At 43.4% G+C, this 26,338-nt stretch overlaps 1 protein-coding gene across 2 annotated transcripts in view; it reads left to right on the top strand.

Moving 5' to 3' along the window:
- FAM114A2 (family with sequence similarity 114 member A2) overlaps positions 1 to 26,338 on the top strand; it is a 92,294-nt gene that overhangs the window by 26,799 nt on the left and 39,157 nt on the right. For both annotated transcript variants that reach the window (XM_077468362.1, XM_077468361.1), the window contains exons 5-8: positions 166 to 272; positions 5,675 to 5,809; positions 17,813 to 17,971; positions 23,521 to 23,641. In XM_077468362.1, coding sequence (XP_077324488.1) covers positions 166 to 272; positions 5,675 to 5,809; positions 17,813 to 17,971; positions 23,521 to 23,641 — 522 coding nt within the window. The remainder of the gene's footprint in view (positions 1 to 165; positions 273 to 5,674; positions 5,810 to 17,812; positions 17,972 to 23,520; positions 23,642 to 26,338) is intronic.

Raw genomic sequence — 26,338 nt, 5'->3', positions numbered from 1 at the left:
GTCCGATCAGACATTTTCTGTCGGAATGTCCGACCATGTGTACAAGGACTAACAGTATGTTTTTGGTTAGTGAAAGGAAATAGGAGAGTGCGAAGATCCAGGCAAAATGTGAAAAACATATAAATGTTTACATCCAGTACAAGGTCACACTATTTCCCTTTACAGATGCCAATACCGAAGAGGGTGCTGAATCCAAAGAGGGTGAGACCTCATCACCAATTTCAGGAGCTCTCGGCTTTCTCTCCAGCATTTCCACCGCTGTGCAAAGTACAGTAAGTCTCTTTACATTTTCTACTGCAGGATGGTGATTCAAACTACATAGATTTTTTTCATTTTGGATTAGTAAGCAGGAAACAGCAAAAAGCCCTGTGAAATATAGCTCCTAGACAGCTATCATCACCCAGTATTTGTAAAGGGGAAATTGAGTCTACATAATTGCAATATATATGTATAGTATTAATTTTGCTTATATAGTCCTAATTCTGAAAAAGTCTCCTTCTTGAAGACCACCCTTGAACAACTGCATGCAATGTTTTCTTAAGATACCGTTCACATCGGGATTTCAACCTTGAAGGAGGACGCTTCGAAATCATCATCTCCTCTGTCCTACACATCCCTTAAAAGGATCAAGAAACGCCTATGCCTAGATTTCAGTTAGTGGATTTCTGGCGCCTCCTGTATCCCAGGTCCAATGTCTGTACCTTCTTTTTCCACCTCCACCACTCCTATACCTGCAATAACTCTTTTTGGCCAAGCACATTGAGTGTTTACAGGATGCCTCTGTAGGTGCTTTCTCCCTGTTTGATCGTGCTCCAGTCTCTCTAGATGAGGTACTCACAGCTCTTTCAGATAGACCTTGGACCTTGCGTCTTCATAATACCCTTTTGTAAGACTGCCTGATCCTAGCAGATGTTACACACAAAGCAGGGATGTGCAGTCAGGTGAGGCAGAGCCATGAACATAAAAAATAAAAAATAAATGAGCTAGCTTCCAGGGTCATAGCTCTGCAACTTGGGGTCACAGAGACCCCAAATTTGGGGGGTAGGTAGCTGAAGTCCTACACCACCAGTTGTTACCCTGCCACCTATAGTTCTGGAGATACAGGTCTTCTTGTGCAGCCTGTCAGAAGCTATATACAGAGAGGCCAGTTTAAGTACAAGCTGGCACACTCTGTTTGCAGCAGACTGAGGGGATGAGCTCACCGTGCCTCTGACTTCTTGTCAGAAGCACTGAGCTTAATGGACACCTTGGAGCCTTGGACCAATGGTAAAGGAAAAGCTGTCCAATGCAAATGCTACAGTGGCTGTTGGCCACTCAGTGTCATAGAAAGGGGCCTATGTCTAGAAGACAAATGCTCCCCTCCAGCCCAGCCCCCTTAAAGTTTTACTAAACCCAGTAATATGAAAATAGTTAATCTGCCCACCCACAGTGCCCGCAGCTTATAAATCTTCTTTTTACATTAAAATACTGCAACTATATACCTTTTTGTCTGATCTGTATACCATGGTCACGTGATAACCTGCAGAGTTTGTCCAGAGCTGTGTGCTCAGGTAGGAGATTTCCACTATAGCCTGTATACACGCCCACATGTGTGATGTCAATATCATGTGACCTGGCTAGCTCTGAGAACAAGTAAATGTTCTCTCCAGCATAAAAGACACAACTGAGCATGTGCAGGTCAGCTGCCCGGCCTGTGTCCTAGCTGGCTTTCCCCAGATGGACAGTGCAGGAGGGGGAGGATCTGTGCATACAGGATCAAAGAGCCTTTTTACACAATGCAGTGGATTAACCCCTTACGTGCCACAGTGAGTATAACAAGCATGCTATTCTGCATATTCAGACTGATTTTACTGTTATGGGTTTAGTAACACTTTAAGCATAGGTTTATGGGTATAAGATTTACCCATTATCCCATGTTTTTCTCACACAGTTAAGAGGGAGAAATAAGAATCTGCTGCCTGTTGAAAATGTACTGTTTTAATCAAGCTAAATCATATATTATTATGCTATATTTTATAACATAATTATTTAGTATTTATCTATTTTCTGTGAAATTACTGGATTAAAGTTATAACTTCAAAATGCAGTAATTTGTCCATTATGCCACTTGCTTGAGTACAGTTTTTGAAAATATGGTAAATTACCTTAAAAATAATATATGATAATTATTTTTTTGTTACTTATGGTAATTAACCACTTGCTTGCCACCCAGGCCAATTCTGATACTTTTCTCCTACATGTAAAACTCTAAACTAATTTTTTTGATAGAAAATTACTCGGAACCCCCACACATTATGTATATTTTTTTAACAGATATCCTAGGGAATACAATGGAGGTTGTTGAAACCTTTTAAGCTACACGGTATTTGCACAGCGATTTTTCAAATATGTTTTTTTGGAAAACAAAACAGTTTCAAGAATATAAGAAAAAAAAACTAAAGTTAGTCCAATTTTTTAGTATAATGTGAAAGATGATGTTACACCAAGTAAATAGATACCTAACATGTCACGCTTTAAAATTGCACACACTTGTGGAATTGCGCCAAACTTCAGTACTTAAAAATCTCCATAGGCACATAGGCAACGCTTTAATTTTTTTTTTACAGATTACATGTTTAGAGTTACACAGCAGGTCTGGTGCTGGAATTATTGCTCTCGCTCTAATGTTCATGGCGTATGTAACCTTTGTGTATCTGGCTCTGATACTAGCCAGTTCCTCACCAGCCACTGACCTCACCGCACGCCCCTAACATAAAGTGTGTATTTGTGTGGCTCTCATTAAACATCTCTAGGGTCTAGAATTAAAAGGTAAGACAGACACTCCTTAACCACTTAAGCCCCGGACCAATTTGCAGCCAAAGGACCAGGCCCCTTTTTGCGATTCGGCACTGCGTCGCTTTAACTGATAATTGCGCGGTCGTGCGACGTGGCTCCCAAACAAAATTGGCGTCCTTTTTTCCCCACAAATAGAGCTTTCTTTTGGTGGTATTTGATCACCTCTGCGGTTTTTATTTTTTGCGCTATAAACAAAAATAGAGCGGCAATTTTGAAAAAAATTCAATATTTTTTACTTTTTGCTATAATAAATATCCCCCAAAAATATATAAAACATTTTTTTTCCTCAGTTTAGGCCGATACGTATTCTTCTACATATTTTTGGTAAAAAAAAATCGCAATTAGCGATTATTGATTGGTTTGCACAAAAGTTATAGCGTTTACAAAATAGGGGATAGTTTTATAGCATTTTTGTAAATTTTTTTTTTTTTTTACTAGTAATGGCGGCGATCAGCGATTTTTATTGTGACTGCGACATTATGGCGGACACATCAGACATTTTTGACACATTTTTGGGACCATTGTCAGATATACAGAAATCAATGCTATTTAAATGCATTGATTCCTGTGTAAATGACACTGGCAGTGAAGGAGTTAACCACTAGGGGGCAGTGTAGTGTTATGTATGACGTTATGTGTTTTTTCTTTTTATATCGTAGGGGGGCGTGGCCTGGCATGTGACGTCATTGATCGTCCTTCCCTATAAAAGGGAAGAGACGATCGTGACAGCCACCAGGGAAGCACGGGGAGAGGTTTGTTTACACAGACCTCTCCTCGTTCTTCAGCTCTGTGACCTGATCGCGGGACACCAGCAGCGATCAGGTCCGCTGGTCACGGAGCACAGGACCGGGTCCCACAGCTGGGCACTTAAAGAATCACGTACATCTACGTGATTGTGCCCAGCCATGCCATTCTGCCGACGTACATTGGCATGAGGCGGTCATTAGGTGGTTAAAGATATACTCAGATTAGCTTTAGTGCACAAACAGAATTTAGCATTATCTACAATATCTGAGCTTACCACTCGCAGAGAACAACTCAAATCATTCTGCTTGTATGATGATCATGAAAATTCAATGATCATGAAATGTAAACACTCCTACTACAAACACAGCTCAAATATGGCAGACCCTAGGACAGGCTCTTAATGCCCAACACGAACAATTCTTTATTTCAGAGATCACCATCTGGGTGTTTCAAAAGTCAGGCCGGGTTCACATATGTGTGGGTGTGGTTCCCAGCATGGGGTCCGGTGTGTCCCTTTTCAACGGTTTCATTGCGATTCAGGTCCGAACTTTTGCCTGAATGCAGACCTGAACCAGACCCAAAGACGCACAGAACCCATGTCATGTGAATTGGATGCGGAAAAAAAACACATCCAATTTGCACATATGTGAACTTGGTTTCAGACATAGGTCTTTATTGCTAGCGCAATTTACTCTCCCTAAATGTTCTGACCACCAATGCCAAGGAGCATAAAAGTGAGTGTAAAGCAGAAATTTTCAGTTGTCACCAAAAGAGGAATAGAGGGGAATTCTTTTGGTGATTACATTGGTTCCTGTGACAGCTGTTAAAGAGGGAATTTTCCTCACAAAAAAATAAATAAAAAACAACACATACTGGGTTAAATCAAGCAGTAAGGAGGTGATATATTGCTTCCTTGTGGCCTGTCAAACCCCTCTAGAAAGCGATCCAACACTGATCTCTTTTCAGAGGGAATGCAAGAACTGACTATGTATGAATGAACCCTAAAGTCAAACACAAAATAAATGTTGGCTTTAGATATACATTAACTATGGATACACTCCAAACAGAAATTCCAAGAAAACAACAGACACCCTTTGAAATCTAAGATTTTTTTTTCTGTTCAGTAATTCACACACTCCCGCCCCAAGCACACAGCTTAATTTGTCATCTTCCTGTCATTGGGCAGGGAAATTGGAGTGTGAATATGATTGTCAATAGAGCAGATGACACAAAAAAACTGCAGAATTAAAGCTAGTTGTGTCCCCCGACTGGTAATGCAGTGTGGCAGAGTTGTGTAAATCACAAATTAAAGAACAACAAATCTTTTGCCATATTATACCTTTGACAATTATGCTTTTCCGTTAAGTAAATAGACTTAAATACAAAGTAGGGGGCATGTTGTTTGACATGGCTGCTAAGTATATAACTTTTATAGGTCACGTATTTTGGTGATTTTTTTTTTTATAGTAGCACCGTGGTCATTTTAAGTTTTTATCAATACTGAGACATTAAGCAGTTGCCTAGGCTGCTCCATATTTGTTGACAAAGAAATCAACCCCCTCTGGGTGATCAATGTACATTGATGGGATTTTGATGGGATTCCTACTTGAAGAAAAAACACATTTTTTTTTAATTTTTTTGTGCAGAGTGGTTCTGAAAGGGAGTGATGAATTTATTATAAGCAGCTGATGCACTATCAGGGTTCTGATTTAGATAAGGTAGTGTGTGCATCCCTTTAGAAGTGATTAAACCTTAGGAAGCATCTCATCCAAAATGACATTTTCATTGCAGAGCATGTCATAAACCTGACATATCTTGATGCAGAATTATTCACCCAAGCAGGAAATTACATTTTGTAAGCATTCTGTATATCGACTATATACAAATTATCTCAATGTTGCCATATTGCAGAGAATTTTTTTTTTAGAAAATTACAGCTCTGCTTATTGAAAAGGAAAGGTAATTTTTAAAAACCTTATATAACAGTATAGCTTCTGTAGCAATTCTATTTTATTTGCTATAGTTTTTTCTATGAAAGTGGTATTACCCTTTAACTAGAAATATACCTTGTAATCTGTATGCTATTGTTTAGGGAAAGACTGTGATCACAGGGGGATTGGATGCCTTGGAGTTTATTGGGAAAAAGACAATGGATGTGATCGCAGAAGGAGATCCAGGATTTAAGAAGACCAAAGGGCTTATGCACAGGAACACTACTCTGTCACATGTAAGCATTTACACCTACCATAAATATGTTGGAGTCTTCTGGACCCTTTTTCTTTCTCTCTTTACCTTACTCTTTCTTTGTTCTGTTCTTCTTCTCCCTTTTTTTTTATTTTCTTATTTTTTCGATAATATTCTGTAGGGCATTCTAGATGGAGACGGCCACAATTTTGGAGCAACTGTTGCACTTTATACACCCATTTCGGGTGTTGTCTGTAGACCGTTAAATTTGGTATAGTAAACGTAGTTGGGTTTTTGACTTTTCCAAAAAGTTGGTCTGCAAATAACTGTGTCTTAAGCACCATACACACTATCAGATTGTCTGCTAATTTTTTTCATTCAGATTTACCAAAACCATATAATATGAGGTCAAACCTTAGGAGTTTCAATTTGTATGCAATCAGGCAGGCCCTGCACTACATGGTTTTGGTAAATCGGAAGACAAAAATCAGCAGAAAATCTGTGTATATGGGGCTTTACTATAATTTAGCTCTGACTGAGGATACGGTGTACAATTGTGTTGTGCTATTCTAATTGAGCCTTATTTTGATGAATGCTCTTTGAAGTGTCTTTTGTTTGTTAACTTAAAAGAGAGTAATAAAAGTAATTATTAAAAAAAATCAGCGGTGTGTATATATAGAACATATCCATATAAATATGTTACACATTTTAATTAAAATGGTTCTAAAGCCCAAGCATAATTTTTAACCCTAATGCATTTCTTGAAATAAGGTAAAAAATGTCTAGGCATCGGCATTGGCCCCTCGCTCCCTTCCTCACCCACTTTTCTTCTCCCTTATACTTATCTAAGCTTTCATTAAGTTCAGTGCTGTGAACATCTGAAGCTGTTCTCTCCCCTCACTTCCGTCTCTCTCTGGCTTTGCTGGGGCACTGGGAGCCATTGGCTTCCAGTGCTGTCAATCAAAGCCAGTGACGAGGGAGCAGGGGGGCAGAACCGAGTCCCCCTGTCTGTCAATGGACGCAGCAGTGGGCTCAGGAGCGAGCATGCATGAGTGCCCCCATGGGAAGTGGCTTACCATGGGGGGCACTGGACAGAAAGGAGGGGACCAGGAGCATCGGCAGTGGACCCGAAAAGAGGAGGTTTAGGGCCGCTTTGTGCAATTCCATTCCAAGTATAAAGATGTTTGTTTTTTTAAAAGGAAATAAATCCTTCACAATCACTTTAATGTATGTATTTAGTCCATAAAGTAAAAATGTAGTGTATTTTCAGGTACATTATTGCAGTGTATACCTCAATGTTATTTATGTAAAGTTTTAGGCCTTGTTCACATCGCCATATGGTGTACATCTGCGCAAGGGTTGTGTTGCAGGTAGACCCATTCATGTCTATTGGTAGCAGTGGCTGCAAAGACACTGCTGCTGCTCCAAATTTTACATCTCTGTGTGTCCCTGAACTCACAGGGTTTGTGTTGGGGGGCAATGTACCCACACCCACACGGATGTCAAATTGTAAACCATGGCTGTGTTTGTGCAGCCACTGAGTCCCAATAGATATGAATAAGACTGTCTGCCTGAACATGGATGCACGGAACATCTGTTCATCCCATGTGGGCCAACATAGCCCTCGCACAGGTGTACGTTTAGGTACATCCATGTGAACGTGGCCTTGCATGTTTTACATGCTTGCTATTTCTTATTTATGCTGTTGTATTAAATATAGAGATCTGAAGCAAAGTCACTAGAAGATGTCTAGAGGGGCTTGTTACAGGGTGTCTTTCTTAACAGCAGACATGATTTGCAGACTAATTCATAAGAGTAATTAGAGCAATGCGCTGTATCTGATTTCAGCCAGTCACATGATTCAAAATCTGACTAATACGAATTGAAATGAGGTTGATGTGAGTAACCAAACCTTTGTATAATGTGCTCACTGCCTTTATTGTATTTGTCTGTCTATTCAATTCAGATTATTACAATTAAAACAAAAATATGCAGAGTTAATAATAACTTAAAGGGCCAGAATACATCCCTGGGAATTACAGACCAGTTAGCCTTACATCAATAGTATGCAAGCTCATGGAGTGGATGATAAGGCACTATATACAAGATTTTTGTAATAAAAATGGTATCATTACCAGTAATCAGCTTGGATTCATGAAGAATTATTCCTTCAAAAACAATCTATTAACCTTCCATGAGGAGGTGAGCTGCCATCTAGATAAAGGAAGGCCCGTAGACGTGGTGTATCTGGATTTTGCAAAAGCATTTGATACAGTTCCCCATAAACTTTTTAATGTACAAAGTAAGGTCTGTTGGCATGGACTACAAGGGTGATCACGTTCAGAGGGTGGTGATAATACTTGGAATGGTCAGGGGTGGGAAGTGGGGTCTCCCAGGGTTCTGTGCTGGGACCAAAGTATGCTGTAGAGGACTGGTGCCCAGACAGCATACTTCAGATGCGGCTCAGATCAGAGTCTTTAGAGTGGGAGAATTATCGTTTTATCATTTTAGAAAGGGTGAACTGGAAATGGAGCAAGTACAAAGAAGGGCAACAAAGCTAATAAAGGGTCTGAAGGATATTGGTTATGAAGAAAGGTTGCGAGCACTGAACTTATTCTCTCTGGAGAAGAGACGCTTGAGAGGGGATATGATTTCAATTTACATGCCATATTGGTGACTCTACAATAGGAACAAAACTTTTTTTGCAGAAAGGAGTTTAATAAGACACGTGGCCACTCGCTAAAATGAGAAGAAAATAGGTTTAACCTTAAACTGCATAGAGGGTTCTTTACTGTAAGAGTGGCAAGGATGTGGAATTCCCTTCCACAGGCGGTGGTCTCAGCGAGGAGCATCGATAGTTTACAAAAACAATTGGATAAGCACCTGAACGACCGCAACATACAGGTATATACAGTATAATACTGACATATGATACCACACATAGGTTGGACTTGAGGGACTTTTGTCTTTTTTTTCAACCTCACCTACTATGTAACTATGTAAATTACTTTATATTTTTAAGCACTTCCCACTCATGTAGCGGCACAATCTCTGATTGGGGTGCAGGGCCCAGCCCTGACCAATAACAGCAATTAGTGTTGAAAATATATTTATTTAACATTTCAAGTAAAAACAATAATAGACAGTAACCTTCATGAAGCAAATACAAGCAGGAACAGTAACAGGACTACATTTATGAATGGACGGCTAACGACTATCAACCACAGTCGGCCCCGTCGGAAAGTTTGGAAAACAGGGAAAACAGCCTGTTCCCGATCCACAAGGCCACAGTAGGGACAAAATACTCATGGGTTACTACATGAGACAACGTGTAATTAGCATTACGAAGAAGACAGAAAGAAAGAGAGAAAAGAAAGGGAAGAGAGGAGCAAAAGAAAGAGGAACAGAGTGATACAGGGAAAAATGAATATCAAGATGAGAGGAGAGGGAAAAGGGGGGAAGGGGAAGGGATACGGGTAGGGGGGGGAAGGGTAGGAGAGAGCCCACAGCGTCCTCATGCATTCAAAATTTGTTCCATTAAGGTGTCAGAGGAAGAGAAGCGGAGCCAGATCGACCATTGAGATATAAACTTGGTGTAAGTGTCATTGTCCAGTGCCAACATCTCCTCCATTCTCATGGTGTCATTCATAATGGATACCCACCGTGACAATGGGGGGGTAGTCGTCGTCTTCCAATAAGCAGGTATCAGCTGCCTAGCAGAGGACATAAAAAAACGAAGCAATCTTTGTCTCTGCGATTTAATAGACCCGGGCAATATTGAGAGTAATGCAATTTTCGGAGAGATAGGAACTGGAGTATCAGCTAGAAGATTATAACATTCAAAAACCTGTGTCCAGAAGGGGCGGATCCTCTCACAGTCCCACCAGACATGTAGATAGGTTCCGACTGAGGCTTCACAGCGCCAGCAGGTGGCTGGCGTAGACGGGAAGATTTTGTGTAAAGTAGCAGGGTCTCTGTACCATCTGGACAGCAGCTTATAGTTCTTCTCTTGAGAGTAGCAGGAGATGGTCGACTTGTGTGTGAAGTGGAAAGAAGTTTGCCAGTCCGGCACAGTGATGTCTTCACCCAAATCCGCAGACCACAGCCTAGTATAAGGTGGGAGCTGATCATGCGCTAAAGTCTGTAGTAAGTTATATAAGGAGGATAGCAGGTGTTTGGGGGCTTCTGGGAGCGAGCACAACACCTCAAAGTCGGTAAGCTTGCGGTGTATTTGAGAGGAGGAGTGTAGGCGTTTGGTAAATGCGGACACCTGTAGGGCCGTGAGCCAATCTCCAGAGTCTGCCAGGGGGACCGGGGTCCCCTGAGAGGGATGCACAAATGTGTGAGCTTGCGGCCACTCCGCACGCCTAAAGGGTCCTAGGGAGGCTGCCCCTGTACTTTGTGGTAAAGCAGGATGGTCAAAGAGGGACGTCAGGGGGCCCGGATCAGAGGAAAGGGTGGTGTTTAGCCCTGTCTTATACCATAATTTCAAGGAGGCCAAGGTCAATGGGGATAAGGATGTCATACTAGAGTAGTCCTGATTGTATCCCCATAGAAGAGCTCGGAGATCCACAGGAGAAAGGTCCTGTTCAACGGCCACCGAGGCCTTGCAAGGAGGACGGGGGAACCATTCTATGATGCGAGTCATATGAGCAGCTGCATGGTAAGTCTCAAAGTCAGGGAGGCCTGTTCCCCCCATAGTCTTCGGGAGTGTAAGCAGTTTAAATTTAACTCTGGGGAGGCCCCTGTTCCACATGAATCTGATGGCTATCGAACGCAGGGAGATGAAAAATGATTTGGGGACTTGGATGGGGATGGTTTGAAATAAATACAGGAGCTTGGGCAGGATGTCCATCTTTAGGATATTAATCCTTCCGAACCAGGGCAAGGGAGACCCCCCCCATTCCTCAAGGTCCTTCCGTATACGGTTAAGCAGGGGAATATAGTTCAGGGAAAACAGGTTAGCTAGGTTGGAGGGTATAATAACCCCTAGATAAGAAATCCCCTTGGTCTGCCATTTAAATGAGAAATTGGATTTTAGAAGGGACAGTGTGGAGGGGGTGAGGGATATGTTAAGGGCTTCAGTCTTAGTAATGTTGATCTTGAAGTTACTATGGGTACCAAAACGTTTAAATTCTCTGAGTAGGGATGGTAGGGAGGTGTGCGGATTCTGAAGGTACACAAGGAGGTCATCAGCATACAGGGAAAGTTTGTGATGCGCAGACGGAGTGTGGATACCTAGAATGGAGGGGTTTTGTCGTATGGCACAGGCTAAATGTTCAATAACAATGACAAAGAGGAGGGGGGACAGGGGGCAGCCCTGGCGGGTACCGTTTGCAATGTCAAAGGGGGCTGATGTGGTACCGTTGACTAGGACCGTAGCCGAGGGTCGTGAATATAGGGACATAACTTTAGAGATGAAGGGAGTTCCGATGCCAAGTTGTTGTAGAGACAGCTGTAGGAACCTCCAGCTGACCCTATCGAAGGCCTTTTCAGCGTCAAAAGATAAAAGGCAAGCTTTCAGGCCTTTACGTTGGATCAGGGAGATAAGATGTATCGTCTTGGAGGTGTTGTCCCTCGCTTCTCTGCCAGGGACAAAACCCACTTGATCGTTGTGAATAATTTTAGGCAATAAAGGGGACAGACGGGTAGCCAGAACTTTCGCAAATAGCTTAATATCTATGTTGAGCAGGGATATGGGTCGATAGCTGCTGCATTGGGATGGGTCCTTGCCTGGTTTAGGGATAATAGAGATGTTGGCAGATAAAGATTCCTTGGAGGGGAGGTTAAGACTGTCTACCGAATTAAAGGCCTTTGTCAGAAGGGGTGCAAGTTGTGGGGCAAATGTCTTGTAGAACCGGGGTGTAAAGCCGTCAGGACCCGGGCATTTGCCCACTTTAAGGGCTTTGATGGCCTGCAGAAATTCAGAAGTAGTTAGGGGCTCATCTAGGGATGTCGCGTCTGCATCATCAATAGTGGGTAGAGCAGTTTCCATAATATAATCCTGTGTGGGGTCGGGAGAGGGGGGGGACCGATCGGAGGGGTTTGCACGCGGGAGGTTATAAAGCTGTGAATAATATTGCCGGAAGGATTCAGATATCCCGGAGGTGTTAAACGTTTTCCTAAGGTCCGATTGGACGATAAAGGGGATAGAATGTCGTGGGGGTCTAGGGTGAATAGTTCTGGCCAGGTGTTTACCACATTTATTCGCCAGGGAGTAGAAGTGATTCCGCGCTTTATCCCGGGCAATGAGGGAGTGCGCGTCTAAGAGCTGTAGCAAGTCTCTGCGGGCGTTGGAAAGCCGGACAAAAACCGTAGGGTCCAGGTCTTTTTTATGAAGGGATTCAAGGTCCGCTATGGTAGAAAGGAGTTTGCGTATATCATGAGCGCGGGCCTTCTTAAGGCGGGAGCCGTGTTGTATGAGGGTACCCCGGATCACACATTTGAGTGTGTCCCACTGGTTCAAAGGGGAGGTTGTGTCCGCGGAGTGGTCACCTATGAAATTTTTAATGACTTTGGAGACATCCGCCACGCACACGGTGTCCCGCAGCAGATTGTCATTAAGCCTCCAGCTCGCCCCCCGGCGGGCAACAGGGGGGCGGACTAGAGTCAGATAGACGGGGGCATGATCGGACCATAGGAGGTTACCGATCGCCGTTTGGAGAGGCGTGTCTAGAAGTGATTGCGATATGAGAAAGTGGTCCAATCTACTGTAGGAGTTGTGTGAGACTGAAAAATAACTGTAATCCCTTTCCGTGGGATGCTGGACTCGCCAGGCATCCACCAGATGGGAGGAATGGAGGAGTGATTTAATACGTGTCAAGGTGGAGCAAGGTACAGAAGACTTACCCGAGGATGTGTCTGCGGATGGGGAGAGGGCAACATTGAGATCACCTCCAACAATAAAAGCCGACCCTCCAAAGGAGGATAGTCTGGTGAGGACTGAAGAGAGGAACCGAGCCTGGCCCACGTTCGGCACGTAAACGTTAGCTACTGTAAAGAGAAAATCGTTTAGTTTCAATTTCAAAAATACATAGCGGCCTGAATCGTCTATGAGAGAGTCCAGGACCTCCGGGTTAAAAGATTTATGAAAGGCAACAGACACCCCCTTGGATTTGGCCTGCGGATTAACACTGTGGAACCATTGAGGGTAGTACCTATTGCGCAGTGCCGGAATAGCTCCAGCTCGAAAATGTGTTTCCTGGAGCAACAGAATTTTCGCGTGCTTTTTGTGAAAATGGTAAAGTGTCTGGCTCCGCTTCTCGGGAGTGTTGAAACCCCTACAATTAAAGGAAGCAAAAGTTATCGAATCGTCACTAGCCATGGGGGATCATTAGGGTGGAGCTCGGGATCAATAGGATAAGTGACACTATGGGCAAACCCCATTGGGGTAAGGAACAGGAATAGAGGATGTACAGGGGAGGTAAGGGAGGGGGGGAGGGGTGGGAGGGTAAAGGCAGAGAGAAGGTGAAGGGGAGAAGAAAAGAAAGAATAGAGAGAAAGAACAGTATGACAACCTTGCATAAGTAGTAACAACAGTGGCAGGTATGGTAACCCGTTCCCAGCACAATAAGCAGGGGGACATGAAACAGGGCATTTAGAAACATCAGTGATAGGAGACGGGCCCAGTAGGTCAGGCAGAAAAGAGGAGTAGGCAAGAAAAGTAAAATAAAAATAAAAATAAAAAAGGCCACTAGGTGGCTCCAAAAGGCAAACATTACAAAGAAAAGAAGCCTGTCATAAAGGCACAAATCAGTGCATCGCACAGTGATCATAGGATCACCGTGGGGCGCACAAAAAAAAAAAAAAAAAAAACCCCGTAAAGGGGGGGGGGGGGGGGAGTGTGGGATAAAAACACAGAGTCGGGCAGCTCCCAGCACCCCGGCCCCATGGGTAAACCAGTATCAGTTGCGACCTAAAGAGTAAACTAAAGAACATAGTAAGCATAAACATCTTAGTGGTCATCAATAAATGCAATTGTAAACCGGCATAAAATAGAGAACATCTATGAGTCATAGGGGGAAGAACATGCAATAGGCCCAACAAAGGGATCAGATTAAACAAAACAATAATCATAAAGTATGTCAAGGGCAACACGGAGGGGACCGTTGTATACAGTGGGTTGCAAAGACAAGTCTTGAGATCAGTCCAGGAACTATCAGCACAACGGATAACCCCAACTATAGGGAAAGGGGGGAGGGGAACACAGCAACGGGGGTTGTAAAAGATATGCAAAAAACCTGTAAACAAAAGGGTTAATCAACATGTGAGATATTCGACCCATACGGGTCCAAGGCCATCACAGGGGAAGGCCCCAGCGGCGGGAGGAGAAAACAGGCCCGGGGGGCCCACTGGATCGGGTCAGTCGTTGGGATCCTGAAGCTGCGGGGACCGAGTGGTGCGCTTGCGTCCTTGCTTCTGCCATTGCGGGGTGTAGGGTAGACCTGGAGTGGTCGGTGCAAACGGCCAGTCAGGCAGGGCAACTTGGGGCAGTTCAAGCGTACTAAGAAATGTAGGCAGGTCCCCCAACGTACGAAATACAGCGGTTTTACCCGCGTGGTGCACTCGAAGATGGAACGGGAAACGCCATTGGTATTTGATCTGTCTTGCTTGCAGGAGTTGCGTGAGGGGTCGTAGGGATTTCCGCAAAGCCAGTGTTTGGCGAGAGAGATCAGGAAGGAGCATGATGGGTGCGTCATTAAAGAGGATCGACTGCTGCGTGCTGGCGGCCCTCATAATGTTCTCCTTTATTTTGTAGAAATGGACACGGCACAACGTGTCACGAATGAAGGAGGGGTCAGGGGTACGGGGACCCGATGTACGGTGCACCCGGTCCAATTCGATCGGGTCATCCTTGGGTCGTTGGAGCAGTTGGTTGAAGATAGTCGTCACAGCTGCAGGCAGGTTTTTGGGGTCAACCGACTCGGGTATCCCCCGTATACGGATGTTGTTGCGGCGACTGCGATTTTCGAGGTCGTCCTGTTGGTATGAGAGCTGCTGAAGCAGGACAGTGTGGGTATTGAGGATCCGATCATGTGATTGTACAGTGTCCCGCAGGCTATCTACTGTGCTATCCACATCATCAAAGCGCACCCCCACATCTTTTCTCAAGTCAGAGATTTCCTTGCGGTATGTTTCCTCGATCCGGAGTACACAGTGTTCAAAGTCAGCTTTGGTGGGTAGAGACCTCATGTAGCTGTGCAGAGATCTAATCTGCGATTCCATGTCCCATCCATCCCCCGATCCTAGGGAGGCATTAGAGCGGCTTCTGGTAAGCCTGGGGGAGAGGGCAGTGTCCTCAGAGTGTGAGAGCAGGCTGTGGGGACGCACCTGAGACTGCAGAGCTGATTCAGAGCGTGCCGGGGATGGAGGGGCCGGCGTCCCTTTGGATGCCGGTCGGTGCTGAGAGGACGACCGTCCATGGCCAAAATAATCATCGAGATCCCCTCCCGGGTGACGGTTATTGCCACTCTTGTGTGCTTTGGGCTTGTCTTTCCCCATGGTGCTGTGTATAGTCCGGTTTACTGTCCGAAAGAAGGGCCGGGGGAGCCAGGAGCTGAGTATAGGCCCGACCTACCTCTCCATACGTGGGGGCAGGTCTTTAGAGGTGAAAGTCCAGATCATTCAGGGGGGCTTGCATATAAAGCAGAACGTGGTTCTATAGGTACAATCTTGAGATAGATCAAGGTGACCCCCGCCGTAGCAATTCTGTGGGGTATAGTGGCTGAGTATCTGAGAGGATTAAAGGATCATCCAGGTAGAAGGAATGTAAAGTGGTCAGTCCCCTGCTGCAGTAGAGTAAATGAATAGACAAGGGAGCCAGAGCAGAGTCTGTGTGCAGAGGGCTGCAGGGGATGCCTGGAGTAGTGGACCAGGAGAGCAGGCTGGGGTCACAATCAAAGGTGGATGGGGGACCACAAGCAGAGAGATAAGTCTACTAAAGCAATCCTCCGTGAGGGGGGGTTTTCAAGCAGGCAGACCGCAGATGCGAGCCAAAACATCCGCGGAGCACGTTTCTGGGCAGCAGTTGCAGGAAACCCTGGGGATCCTCAGGCCTCAGTAGGCCGCATTAGGCCGGGGCCGGCCGCGGGCCCCCCGAGGGCCGCGGAAGCTCGAAACCACCCCAAATAGGATCCGGGCGGGGGGGGGAGACAACTGGAGGGGACCGATGACAGCCCCTTACCTCACCCGCCGGCGTGGCTCCGATGGCTTCAGGCGATCCCGGAGGCCCAAGATGGCGGCGGCCGGCGGAGAAACTAGTGGCAGGTCCGGGCGGCTGGAGGCCTCAATTCCGAGGGAAAATCGTCCAGGACCCCGTGGCGGCACAGCGCGGACCGGGCGCAACAATTTTCTGGGCAGATTGTGCTCGTTGGCAGGTGGATGGCGACGGATTGCTCCGTGACCGGCGGGAGCTCCTCAACTACACGTCCGCCGCCATTCGCGTCAGGCCACGCCCCCCCCAATAACAGCAATTACACATATAAACACAGGCTGCAACCCTGCTGTCTGAAATCTCTTGGCACTGTACTATACACTGAAAAAATAAAGAAAAGCTATCTGCCACTGTCACAAGAGCAGTGCAATGTCACTATGGTGACATTGTACTGCTCTGGTTGTTAGTGATCAGAGACACAGTATGCCATTAACGCATCATCCGCCAGAGCAGTACAATGTCATCATAGTGACATTGCACTGCAGTGCTCGAGTGAAAGTGATTTTTTTTTTATGTAAAAAAAATTACATTGTAAAATATACAATTGAAAAAAGAATTAAGGGCTCATTCACATGGACTGTGCTCTCTGAAGAGGGATCCATGTTTGAATCACTCACCAAAGAGCATTTAAAAGGAGGTGCAAAGGCATTGTATTGCCTGTTCCCCCCCCCCCCCCCTAAATTCTAGACTGCTGGGGATGCAAGGCAGTTACAGCGCAGTCCCACTTGAATGAACTCAGCAAATGGTAGTGCCCACCAAACACTATGGAGGGAATGGTTTCTGCTGTGGTATGTGTGCACACCAGCCGCTACCTTCCTAGCTAAGGGGGAGCGGTTGTTGGCCAATAAAAATGCAGCTCCGCTGTGGGGCTTTACCGCCAACCCCCCTCCCCCTGTCATAAGTGTAAATAAGCCTTTACACACTCACCACCCCAGTGCAGCCAGGCCCAGTGTCCCTGCACACCAAGACACCAGTCCCAGTGTCATCATAGAGCCTCATTTACTCTGGGTGCATCAATGCGTATCCTGTCCGAGGACCATGTTTACCTGCATGAGGATGTGCAGGTGTTAACGCATCCCCATGCAGGCAGTTCTATTCATGTCTTTTGGGACACAGTAGCTGCATGGACACAGCCGATGTTCGCAGTCTGACATCTGTGTGGGTGCAAAGCCCAAACACAGACAATATGAGATCGGGGACGCACAACCACACAGATATCAGATTGGGAGCAACAGCTGTGTCTGTGCAGCTGCTACGTCCCAATACAACTTCACATAATTCACCATGCCACTTGCCTAATAACTTGGATTGCCTACTTTCCAAAAAGGGGTCATTTGGGGAGTATTTGTTAGGACCTCAAGAATTGAGATAGGTAGTCAGTACATCAGGACTGATCGATTTTTAAATATATATTGCATGGTTTACAGACTTTATAACTTTCACACAGGCTAATAATATACTTTGATTTGGGTTATTTTTACTAAAGAAATGTAGCAGTATATATTGGGGCCTAAATTTATGAAAAAAGATTACTTTTTATTTTTATTTTTTTGCAAAATGTTCAGTCTTTTTCCCAATAAAAAAAAATCCAGTGGTGATTTAAATACCACTATAAGAAAGCTCTATCTGTGTCAAAAAATATAACATTCATTTGGGTACAGTGTTTAATGACTGAGTAATTGTCATTTAAAGTGGGAACGTGCTAAAATCTGAAAAATAGCCTGGGCATGAAGGGGGTGACACAGTCCAGTCTTTAAGTGGTTAAATAAGCATTTTACTAATTTTTCTTCCATGGATTATCATCCTACATTATCTGTTCTGATGCCCTTTTAGGTGTTAAGGGAAGCAAAGGAGAAAGAGGAACAGCGTGTCAGCAGTGACGTTACAACAGAGACAGAGCGACGAGCGCACTACGGCCTGTTGTTCGATGATTTCCAGGGCCTGTCTCACCTTGAGGCTTTGGAGCTGTTGTCCAAGGAAAGTGAGGGAAAGGTATATACCCTAAGTTTATTTCAGTCTCTGCAGATCAGTATGCACAATTACATTTCCAAAAGCTACTTTTTCAAGATCTAATATGCTTTATATATTTTACAAACCTGCCTTTTTGTAATTTGTTATTGAAAATTACTTTCTTATCTGCAGCCAGCCATATTTCTCCAAAACTGCCCAATACATTCAAAATAATTTTAAATGCAACACTAACAGTGTTTTAACAGGATCCTTATCCTAGGACACCTCTACTTGGTTAATTTCCCCCAGAAGCATGCACAGAAATTGAGCTTCAGTACCTTGCAGCCTGTTATAAAGCTTGTAATAAATTGCATATTTGGTGAGATACTTGTACACAGTTATGGAAAGCTAACAGATACTGGGGGTGTCATTTTTCATACCACAGCTCTGGGAATGAACTTGTAATTAAAGACGTTAAAAGCAGATTCTGGGTTCACATATATGCAAATTACTCACTTTTGTTGCCAGTGGTTTAGATATTAATGGCTGTGTGTTGAATTATTTTGAGTGGACAGCAAATTTACTCTGTTATACAAGCTGTACACTCACTACTTTACATTGTAGGAAAGTGTCACTTCTTCAGTGTTGTCACATGAAAAGGTATAATAAAATATTTATAAAAAATGTGAGGGGCGTACTCACTTTTGTGAAATGCTGTATTTGTATGCCAATTTAAAATGGTTTATTGATATTATTTATTTATTTTTTACTCTGTATTCCAAAGGCTGTTTTTTTATTTTATTTTGAACGTGTGACCAGCAGCAGAGGACTAGAAGCTCCTCCTGCTTATGTTTCCCTGCAGACAGGCTGGGTCATGGGACAGCTGTATATCGATTTGGAATAAGGTACTTAGATGGGTTGTTTTTTTACATAAAATAATTATAGTGTCATCATCCACATACAGAAGTAGAAGGGATAATATAAATTAAACAGTATGTGTTTAGTATCACTTTAACACTCATCTTGTTGCATTTCGGCAATTGCACTGGAATCATCTTTATTTACTATGAAGAAAAGAGAAAAAGAGGATTTTGGGGGCAAATAGGATTTTCCCGGTACCGTCACAAGACATTACAACATAGTACTTAAAAATAAAGTTTATTTCCATACCATCAACATGCATTTTAAAAAATTATAAAAAACATTTTAACTCTAATGCTCTGTACACATGGTCGGACATTCCGACCACAAAATCCGTTGGATTTTTTCAGACGGATTTTGGCAGAAACTACACACGGTCGGACAAAGTTGTCAGAAAACCGTTCAGAATGAGGTGACATAAATCACATACGACAGGACTATAAAGAGGACAGTAGCCAATAGCTTTCGTCTCGTAATTTATTCAGAGCATGCATGCCATTTTGCCCGTAGGAATTCTCTACACACGATCGAAAAAGTCAGATCGGATTTTGTTCCAACTCTCAGCCTTTTTCCATACGAAATTCCGCTGGAAGAAATCCAATAGAGCCCACACACGATTGGATTTTCCGATAACATAAACCGATCAGACTTTTTCCATCGGAATTTCTGACCGTGTGTATGGGGCATAAGTGCTCATTCCCCCTTTATTTGATTAACACCAGGAATGAAAATGTCCTCAATTTACATTACACGTATAAAAATACTATGAAGAAACTGTGTTAATGTTTACGCACACACACAATTTGGAAGGCAAATAAATTATACAAAAAGGGTCCCAGGTGTGCAGTAATATTTTAACATGGCTTCTTCACAAGTAATTCAGAATGGTTTATCATAAAACAATTGTTGTCCTTTCAAGTACTTTAAAACATTGAATTGCAAGCATAATTCGTTCCAGAAACATGCTGGTAATCCAAAGCGGATTTCCCCATAAGAAATAATAGGGTATTTGGTTGCGGGAGGGAGAGGAATCTGTTCACACATTAACTATATCTATTTATCTCCCACCAGGTTTATACATTTACATGCTTATGGACACTTTTTTTAAATGTAGGGTCAGGGTAGGCAGGCTTAAAAAGGAAGTAAACCCTGCAATCCCTGTGGTGCTTTTCATCTAATTTGTTCTAATCACTTGTTAGCAAGCATCACATAACCTAATCCAGCCACAATCGCCTATTACTTTTTTTTTTACTTTGAAAAGCTATTTCTTCCTGAATAAGGTGGCACCATCTTCAGTACTGTTATCTGAGTCTGATTTCTGCCCTTTCATGTTTCCCTTTGCCGCAATCTCGCACATGCGCCATAGTGGAATAGCCAAGCCTCCTTCTCAATCCGATGTTCCCACGACTACCGCCGATCATTGCCGAGTTTGCTGAATTACTAATGGATAAGCATCGCCGCTCATTGCCTGTCAGTCCTGCTGCAGTTGATTGCCACTCTAGATTGCAGCCTGATTGACAAGGTTTATCCCCCCAAATGACATCACACGGTCACATGGAGAGCACCAGGAAATAGAAAACACTGCAGTCTCGGGAGCTTAAATGGCTGTGCCACTGGGAGAGGAAATCCCATTTATGGCAGCGTGTCAATGGATTGATGGTACACGGAGCGTGCCGTGAATCAAGGAAAGGAAAGCACTGGTGATGTCGTTAATCAAAACGGGATGGATTACAGAAAAACCAAACAAGTAATGAGAGTTATTAGCAGCAACCATGAGTGTTTTTTCATGAGGATTACAATGAGATAAAATTGTGAGGGGGAGTTTGCAACCACTTTAAAGTGTATATTTGGACATAAAAACATATTTAGAAAATCTTTGAAATATGTGCACTTTTTTTTGTTTCACTGCAAGTACATAAAAATACCCGGTGGACCTGCCAGAAATCTAGTGAGCTTCTACTGTCTGTCTTGTGCTGACAAGCATAGAAAGATACAGATTGGTCCTGACAACACTGCCTGTGCTGCACCGAAATCCCAAGCAGTTTTCCTCTGCTGGAATATTAAACCTTCTGATGACATCATTACCTCCCCCTCAACTCATCTCTGTAAGCCCACTTTATCTATATTCTCAGTAAAACTGGCCATACGTGGATTAAAAGCCATACAGTTCAGCATAGACTGTCTCAATTTCAATCCATTGGCTTTACAGAAGTCGATCTGCTGACTAACTTTTGTACAATCGCCTGTTGGCTTTTTGCTAGCTCTATCAGCACCGCTGGGTATAGCCAGCAGCGCTGATCGGTGTACAGGGAAGTATCCCCACTGTCAGAATACAAATGCTCAAGGGGAGAGATTCTCCCAACCACCTCGAATATGTGGATGTGTAAATCAAGCCCTTTTTTTCGTTCAAGCTGCTGGTTGAACAAAAAACAAATGACTAATGTATGGGCTGCTTGATTCTCAGTACAGGGGAGAATTCAGGCAGGGCTGACAACATTGCTTGTAATTTCAGTGCAGCAGAGACAGGGTTGTCAAGATCAAATGGTATTTTTCTCTACTTGCAGTGTTTTTGAAGTGAAACGGCATAAAGAAACGTGCATATGGTGCAGAGATGTACTGCTTTTTTTTTTATTATTGTTCCCAGACATACATTTTAACAAATGTATGTGTGGACATGTATGGGTATCTTAAAATGGCTATGAAGTCAAATATTTTTTTTACCTTAAAGTGGAAGTAAACTCCCATCTCTGACTCTTTTTTTCTACGTAAGCCTAAAATAAGGCTTACTTATAGGGTAGTGTAAATATCTCCTAAACGTGCAGTGTTTAGGAGTTATTTACTGTACATGCAGCCATGCAGCCAGTGACATCACTGGCGCATGCGCTCGGAAGGAACGACCACATGGGCATTCCTTCAGAGCCCTGTGCCATAAACGGCGGGTCACGTGCGCATGCTTGGTAGTAACGTCATTGCAGCTCCGGCCAGTCACTGAGTTGGAGTCCGCAAACTCGGAAGCAAGACGGGTTAAGTTCAGAGCACATGTAGCTCTGACATCTCGGCGCTGGAAGGGCTTTGTTTTAAGGAAAGTTTAACATTAATGTGATGCATACATTATGACATTACCTTCCAGAGTGCAAAAAAAAAAAAAAAAAACGCTTTAATGTATTCCCTGCTTTAAAGCTTAGCGCCATAAACATGTAAAAAAAAAAAAACACCCCTATGTCAAAGATAATCCTGTATGATTAGTCTCCAACCAACAAAAAAATGTATTGAAAAGAAAAAAAAATCCTCCTGCTGGTGTTAGCTGTAGTTTGGCTTTAATTTGTTACTGTATTTAAATCTGCTTGTACATCTAACACTCCCCTCCCCCAAACTGACAATGCTCCAAAGGTGCCCCGTGTGCTCAATAATTCCGAGTGGGGGCACTCTAATACAGGAGGAGTGTTACTGGCTAGATCAGCAGGGAAAACAGAGGGGGGGAAAAGCCTAAAAAAAGAAAACGAATACAGCCACCACATCTAATGATTGATAAGCTGCAATCCTGAGCAGCTGTCTATCCTGTTTGTTAAATCCCTGTGGTATCCAGTGATTTTTTTATTCTAGTCCTCAATTGCTCAATTTTTGAACCTGTAAATGTGCAATATAACGATTTGCTGGCTGAGCTGCATGTTATGTGATCCTCATACCTGCTGAATCTAAATGAAGTGCATTATGTAGAAGTCATGTTAAAGCTATACTACACAGGCTTGCTGATTTTGAACAATTATATCCTATCCTAGTTGATAAGGAACACAGGTGCAGCGCTCACTTCAGGGTCCTAGATTAGCAATGCAAGGAATCTGGATAATTGGTGCTCTGGCTCCAAGTGTCCTCCATTCACCCGAACAGACTGCAGATAAATGAAGGGAACCGGCAAATCATACATCCGTGTTGAAATCTTTATTCAGCTGCAGGATAATAAAAACTGCTTATCGTAGATATTTTGGCAAATAGCCTAATATAGAATGGACTCTTTCAAATGTATATACACTCTCCACCCCCATACTGACAGGTGCAATTAAAAACAAATTAGAAAAGAGCATGTAGGTCTATGTAGCAGCAGTAAAAAAGATAAGAGTAGACCTCTTTCACATGGCTGATCTGTTCAGGTCCACCTGTCAGTTTTTCAGGCGGACCTGAACGGATGCTCGATAGAGGTCTATGGAGCGTTGGATGTCAGCGGTGACATGTCCACTGACATCCGACCCACTCTGATCCGAAAAAGTGTGACGGAGGAAAAACCTACTTTTCCATCCGTCTGAGGATCAGATCGGGTGACGACGGACACTGGGGTCCGTCGTCATCCGATCTCCCATAGGAGAAAGCGGCGCTCTGACAGGTCTGTCCCGGCGCAGTGTGCAGAGACCGAGCTGTCATCTTCCTGCTCAGCGGGGATCGATGGAGCGATCCCTGCTGAGTTAGCGGATATCCACGGGGCGGATCATCACTGAAAAGACCCTAATACAGATAATCATCCTAAACAAGTTGCTGGTTCCTTTCACCTACCTGCATCCTGTCCTAGTAGGCCATGGCAATTTTATGTTTTTTTTACGGATTGTCTAGAGTTGCTTTGTGTTTTATTTTCTGTATTAGTTAATATAGCATTTATATTCCGTCTTTGTTATTCCCAGGTAAAGTCCATCCTTGGTGCTCTGTCAGGGGAAGAGCTGGCAAAACTCAAACTGGACTTAGAATCCTTAAAGGAAGTTTTCTCATTGGAAGAATTTGATGATGAAGATGATGTGGAGAAGGGTAATGTTTCTGAATTGCGCATCTTTTGTTCCCTCAGTGCATATCTGGTGGACAGCATATCTATGGGCACATACTGGTGCTATTGTATATGTACATAAGGGGAGTCGATGTGGAGGGTGCTGAAATAAACCTGATCTGTTCTTAAACAATTGTAAGAAAAACAGCTCTGAAGTGCAATGACCTTGTGGTGCCTTCAGATGTCTTGTTAGTCTTCAGATCAGTCCCCATGGAGCCTCTTTGGATCCTAGGCTAGACCCTACATGGAGAGTTGACCTCTTCCCAAGTCAAGATTAAAAGCGACCCCCTCCCTGAGTTCCTGCTTCTTCATACAGCTTTCAAATTTGAGAACTTCAGTAAGCAGTAAAGGTTCTGGCATTTTACAGTTGAATAATAAACTGTGTTTAATGCAATAAAATAATGAGACTTGGGACTGATTCACACCATTGCTTGGCACATGTTACCACAAAGCATGTTATATACGTTGGTTTGCTGTTGTGTCATTCATTGTGAATGGCAATACAATGCACCTCTAACATTCATATGCAATGCAGCGGAATGCAGCCTGTCCCTTGCATCGCACTGTGATGGAATTCAGCCTGTTATGTTTGAATGAGCTGTTTAACATGTCGCAGTGCACAGTGTTGTGGTGTGAATGAGCCCTTAATCATGACTTGATAAGAAGTTGAAACTCAATATACAGTCTGGGCTGAGGATTTAAGGGTCTCTATGGGGTTAGACTTGACAACTGACACAGAAATTTGAACACGGAGTCTTTTACAATTCTGATGGTGATGGCAAGGGAATACAATGTACCAATTATCTATTAATAGGACTAAACTAATAATGACTGCATAAGCATAAATTACAACAGTATCTTTCACAGTCCCAAAAAGCTTATTGCATTGGGGATCGAGATTTAGCCAAGGACGACCATAAGATCAAAAAAATTGAAATCAAACAATGTATTTTCTGTAAATATAAAACATTCTGCTTTTATAAGCATCATTGAAGGCAAAATGCACAGACCATATCTAACGTGGGTTAGCTTATGAACATGTTAAAATCATTTTTAGGATTCTTTGTTGCTGAGACTGGTTAAATCAATTAGAGTGAAACTTTACCTGCTCTCAAAAAAATGCTATCAGGCAAGCTTTTTAATGCACAAGAGACATATGCAGCTTTGTGTGAAATCTCAGCATGCCTTAGTTCCAGAATGAATTCTCTCCCATACACAACAACAGTGCCTTGAAAAAGTATTCACACCCCCTTGAAATTTTCCACATTTGTCATGTTGCAACCAAAAACGTAAATGTATTTTATTGGAATTTTATGTGATAGACAAACACAAAGTGGCACATAATTGTGAAGTGGGTATTGTGTACCTTGGCAATGGGGTTTATTTACTAAAGCTGGAGAGTGCAAATTCCGGGTCACTTCTGCACAGAAACCAATCAGCTGCCTGTTTTTTTTTTTGCCAAAGATTAATTGAACAAGCTGAGGTTAGAAGCTGATTGGCTTCTATGCAGAAGTGAGCCTGAATCTGCACTCTCCAGCTTTAGTATTTAAACCCCAGTGTCTTCTTCTGTGGCGGCTGGTGCTCAAATTTTTTTTTTGGGGGGGGGGGGCGCAAAACATTTTTGAAAAAAAATCATCAAACGCTGCCAGTGTGCCCATCAAATGCAGCCAGTGTCCCTCCCTGGACACATCGCTACCATCCCTCCCTCCCGAGTGGATCACAGGACACAAAAACCCCCCCTCCCCACGGATAGATCGGTGCTTACCTTGTCCTCTTCTGCACCGTCTCCTCCCCTCTCACTTCCTCTGTTACACTTCCGCCAAAGCGCTGAGCATCCAATAGGGACGCCTGGCACTTTGGCCAATCAGGAAGAGAAGGTCTCACTGATTGGTGGCCAAGTAGAAAGTGAGAGGAAATCCCTAGAAATGAAGGGAATTCTGTGGGGACCCCCAGGTCACCAGAACTAGTGTACCCATTGGAATATTTCCCCTCTGTTACTTTTCTGGGAACAACACAAAATTTGGGATTTTCTTTTACTTTCACTTTCAATAACAATGATAAACAGGACCAGAGAGGATGAATCTCCCTAATGGGGGCAGAAACTGCAATCCAAACTGACAGGTGGTCTAATTAATCCCTCTCCACTCTATCCAAAACTAAAAGAAAAAAAACATTTTTCTACTTTAAAGAGGAAGTAAACTCTCCCACTCTGATGCTTCTTTTAGTTTAGTCTATTATAATAAGTAATTATCAAACTATAGCTACTGTAACCCAGCCCAAATCGCATATTACTTACTGTTTAAAGAAACTTTAAAAAACTTGTTTCCAGGGGTTAGGCAGCACCATCTTAAGTATTGTAGTTCACAGTGGAGTGTATTTCCGCCCTTACATTGAGCACTTCCTGTGCTGTTAACCAAGCCTCCTTCTCAATCCAACGTTTCTATGGCAACCCTGCTTCCCTGTTCTTAGCTGACTTGTTTTATTTCATAGTATTTACTTGTGCCGATTATCTAGTATTTGCCTTTGTCAGTCTTATCAGCTTCAGCTGATAAGACTGCAGTAATGCTGTCCCATGCCCTGCTTTACACTGCATGTGATGTCACATGGTCACATGGGGTGTAGGAGGAAGCTCTGAATGATTCTGCAGTCTCCTGGGATTTCAGTGTTGTGTGCCGTAGGAT

The sequence above is a fragment of the Lithobates pipiens genome, unplaced genomic scaffold (genome assembly GCF_037356315.1).
Source record: "Lithobates pipiens isolate NorthernLeopardFrog02 unplaced genomic scaffold, aLitPip1_a1.2 Scaffold_8, whole genome shotgun sequence".
Classification (NCBI taxonomy): Eukaryota; Metazoa; Chordata; class Amphibia; order Anura; family Ranidae; genus Lithobates; species Lithobates pipiens.
The sequence above is the reverse complement of the archived record's forward strand: the minus strand, read 5'-3'. Positions and strand labels throughout refer to the sequence as shown.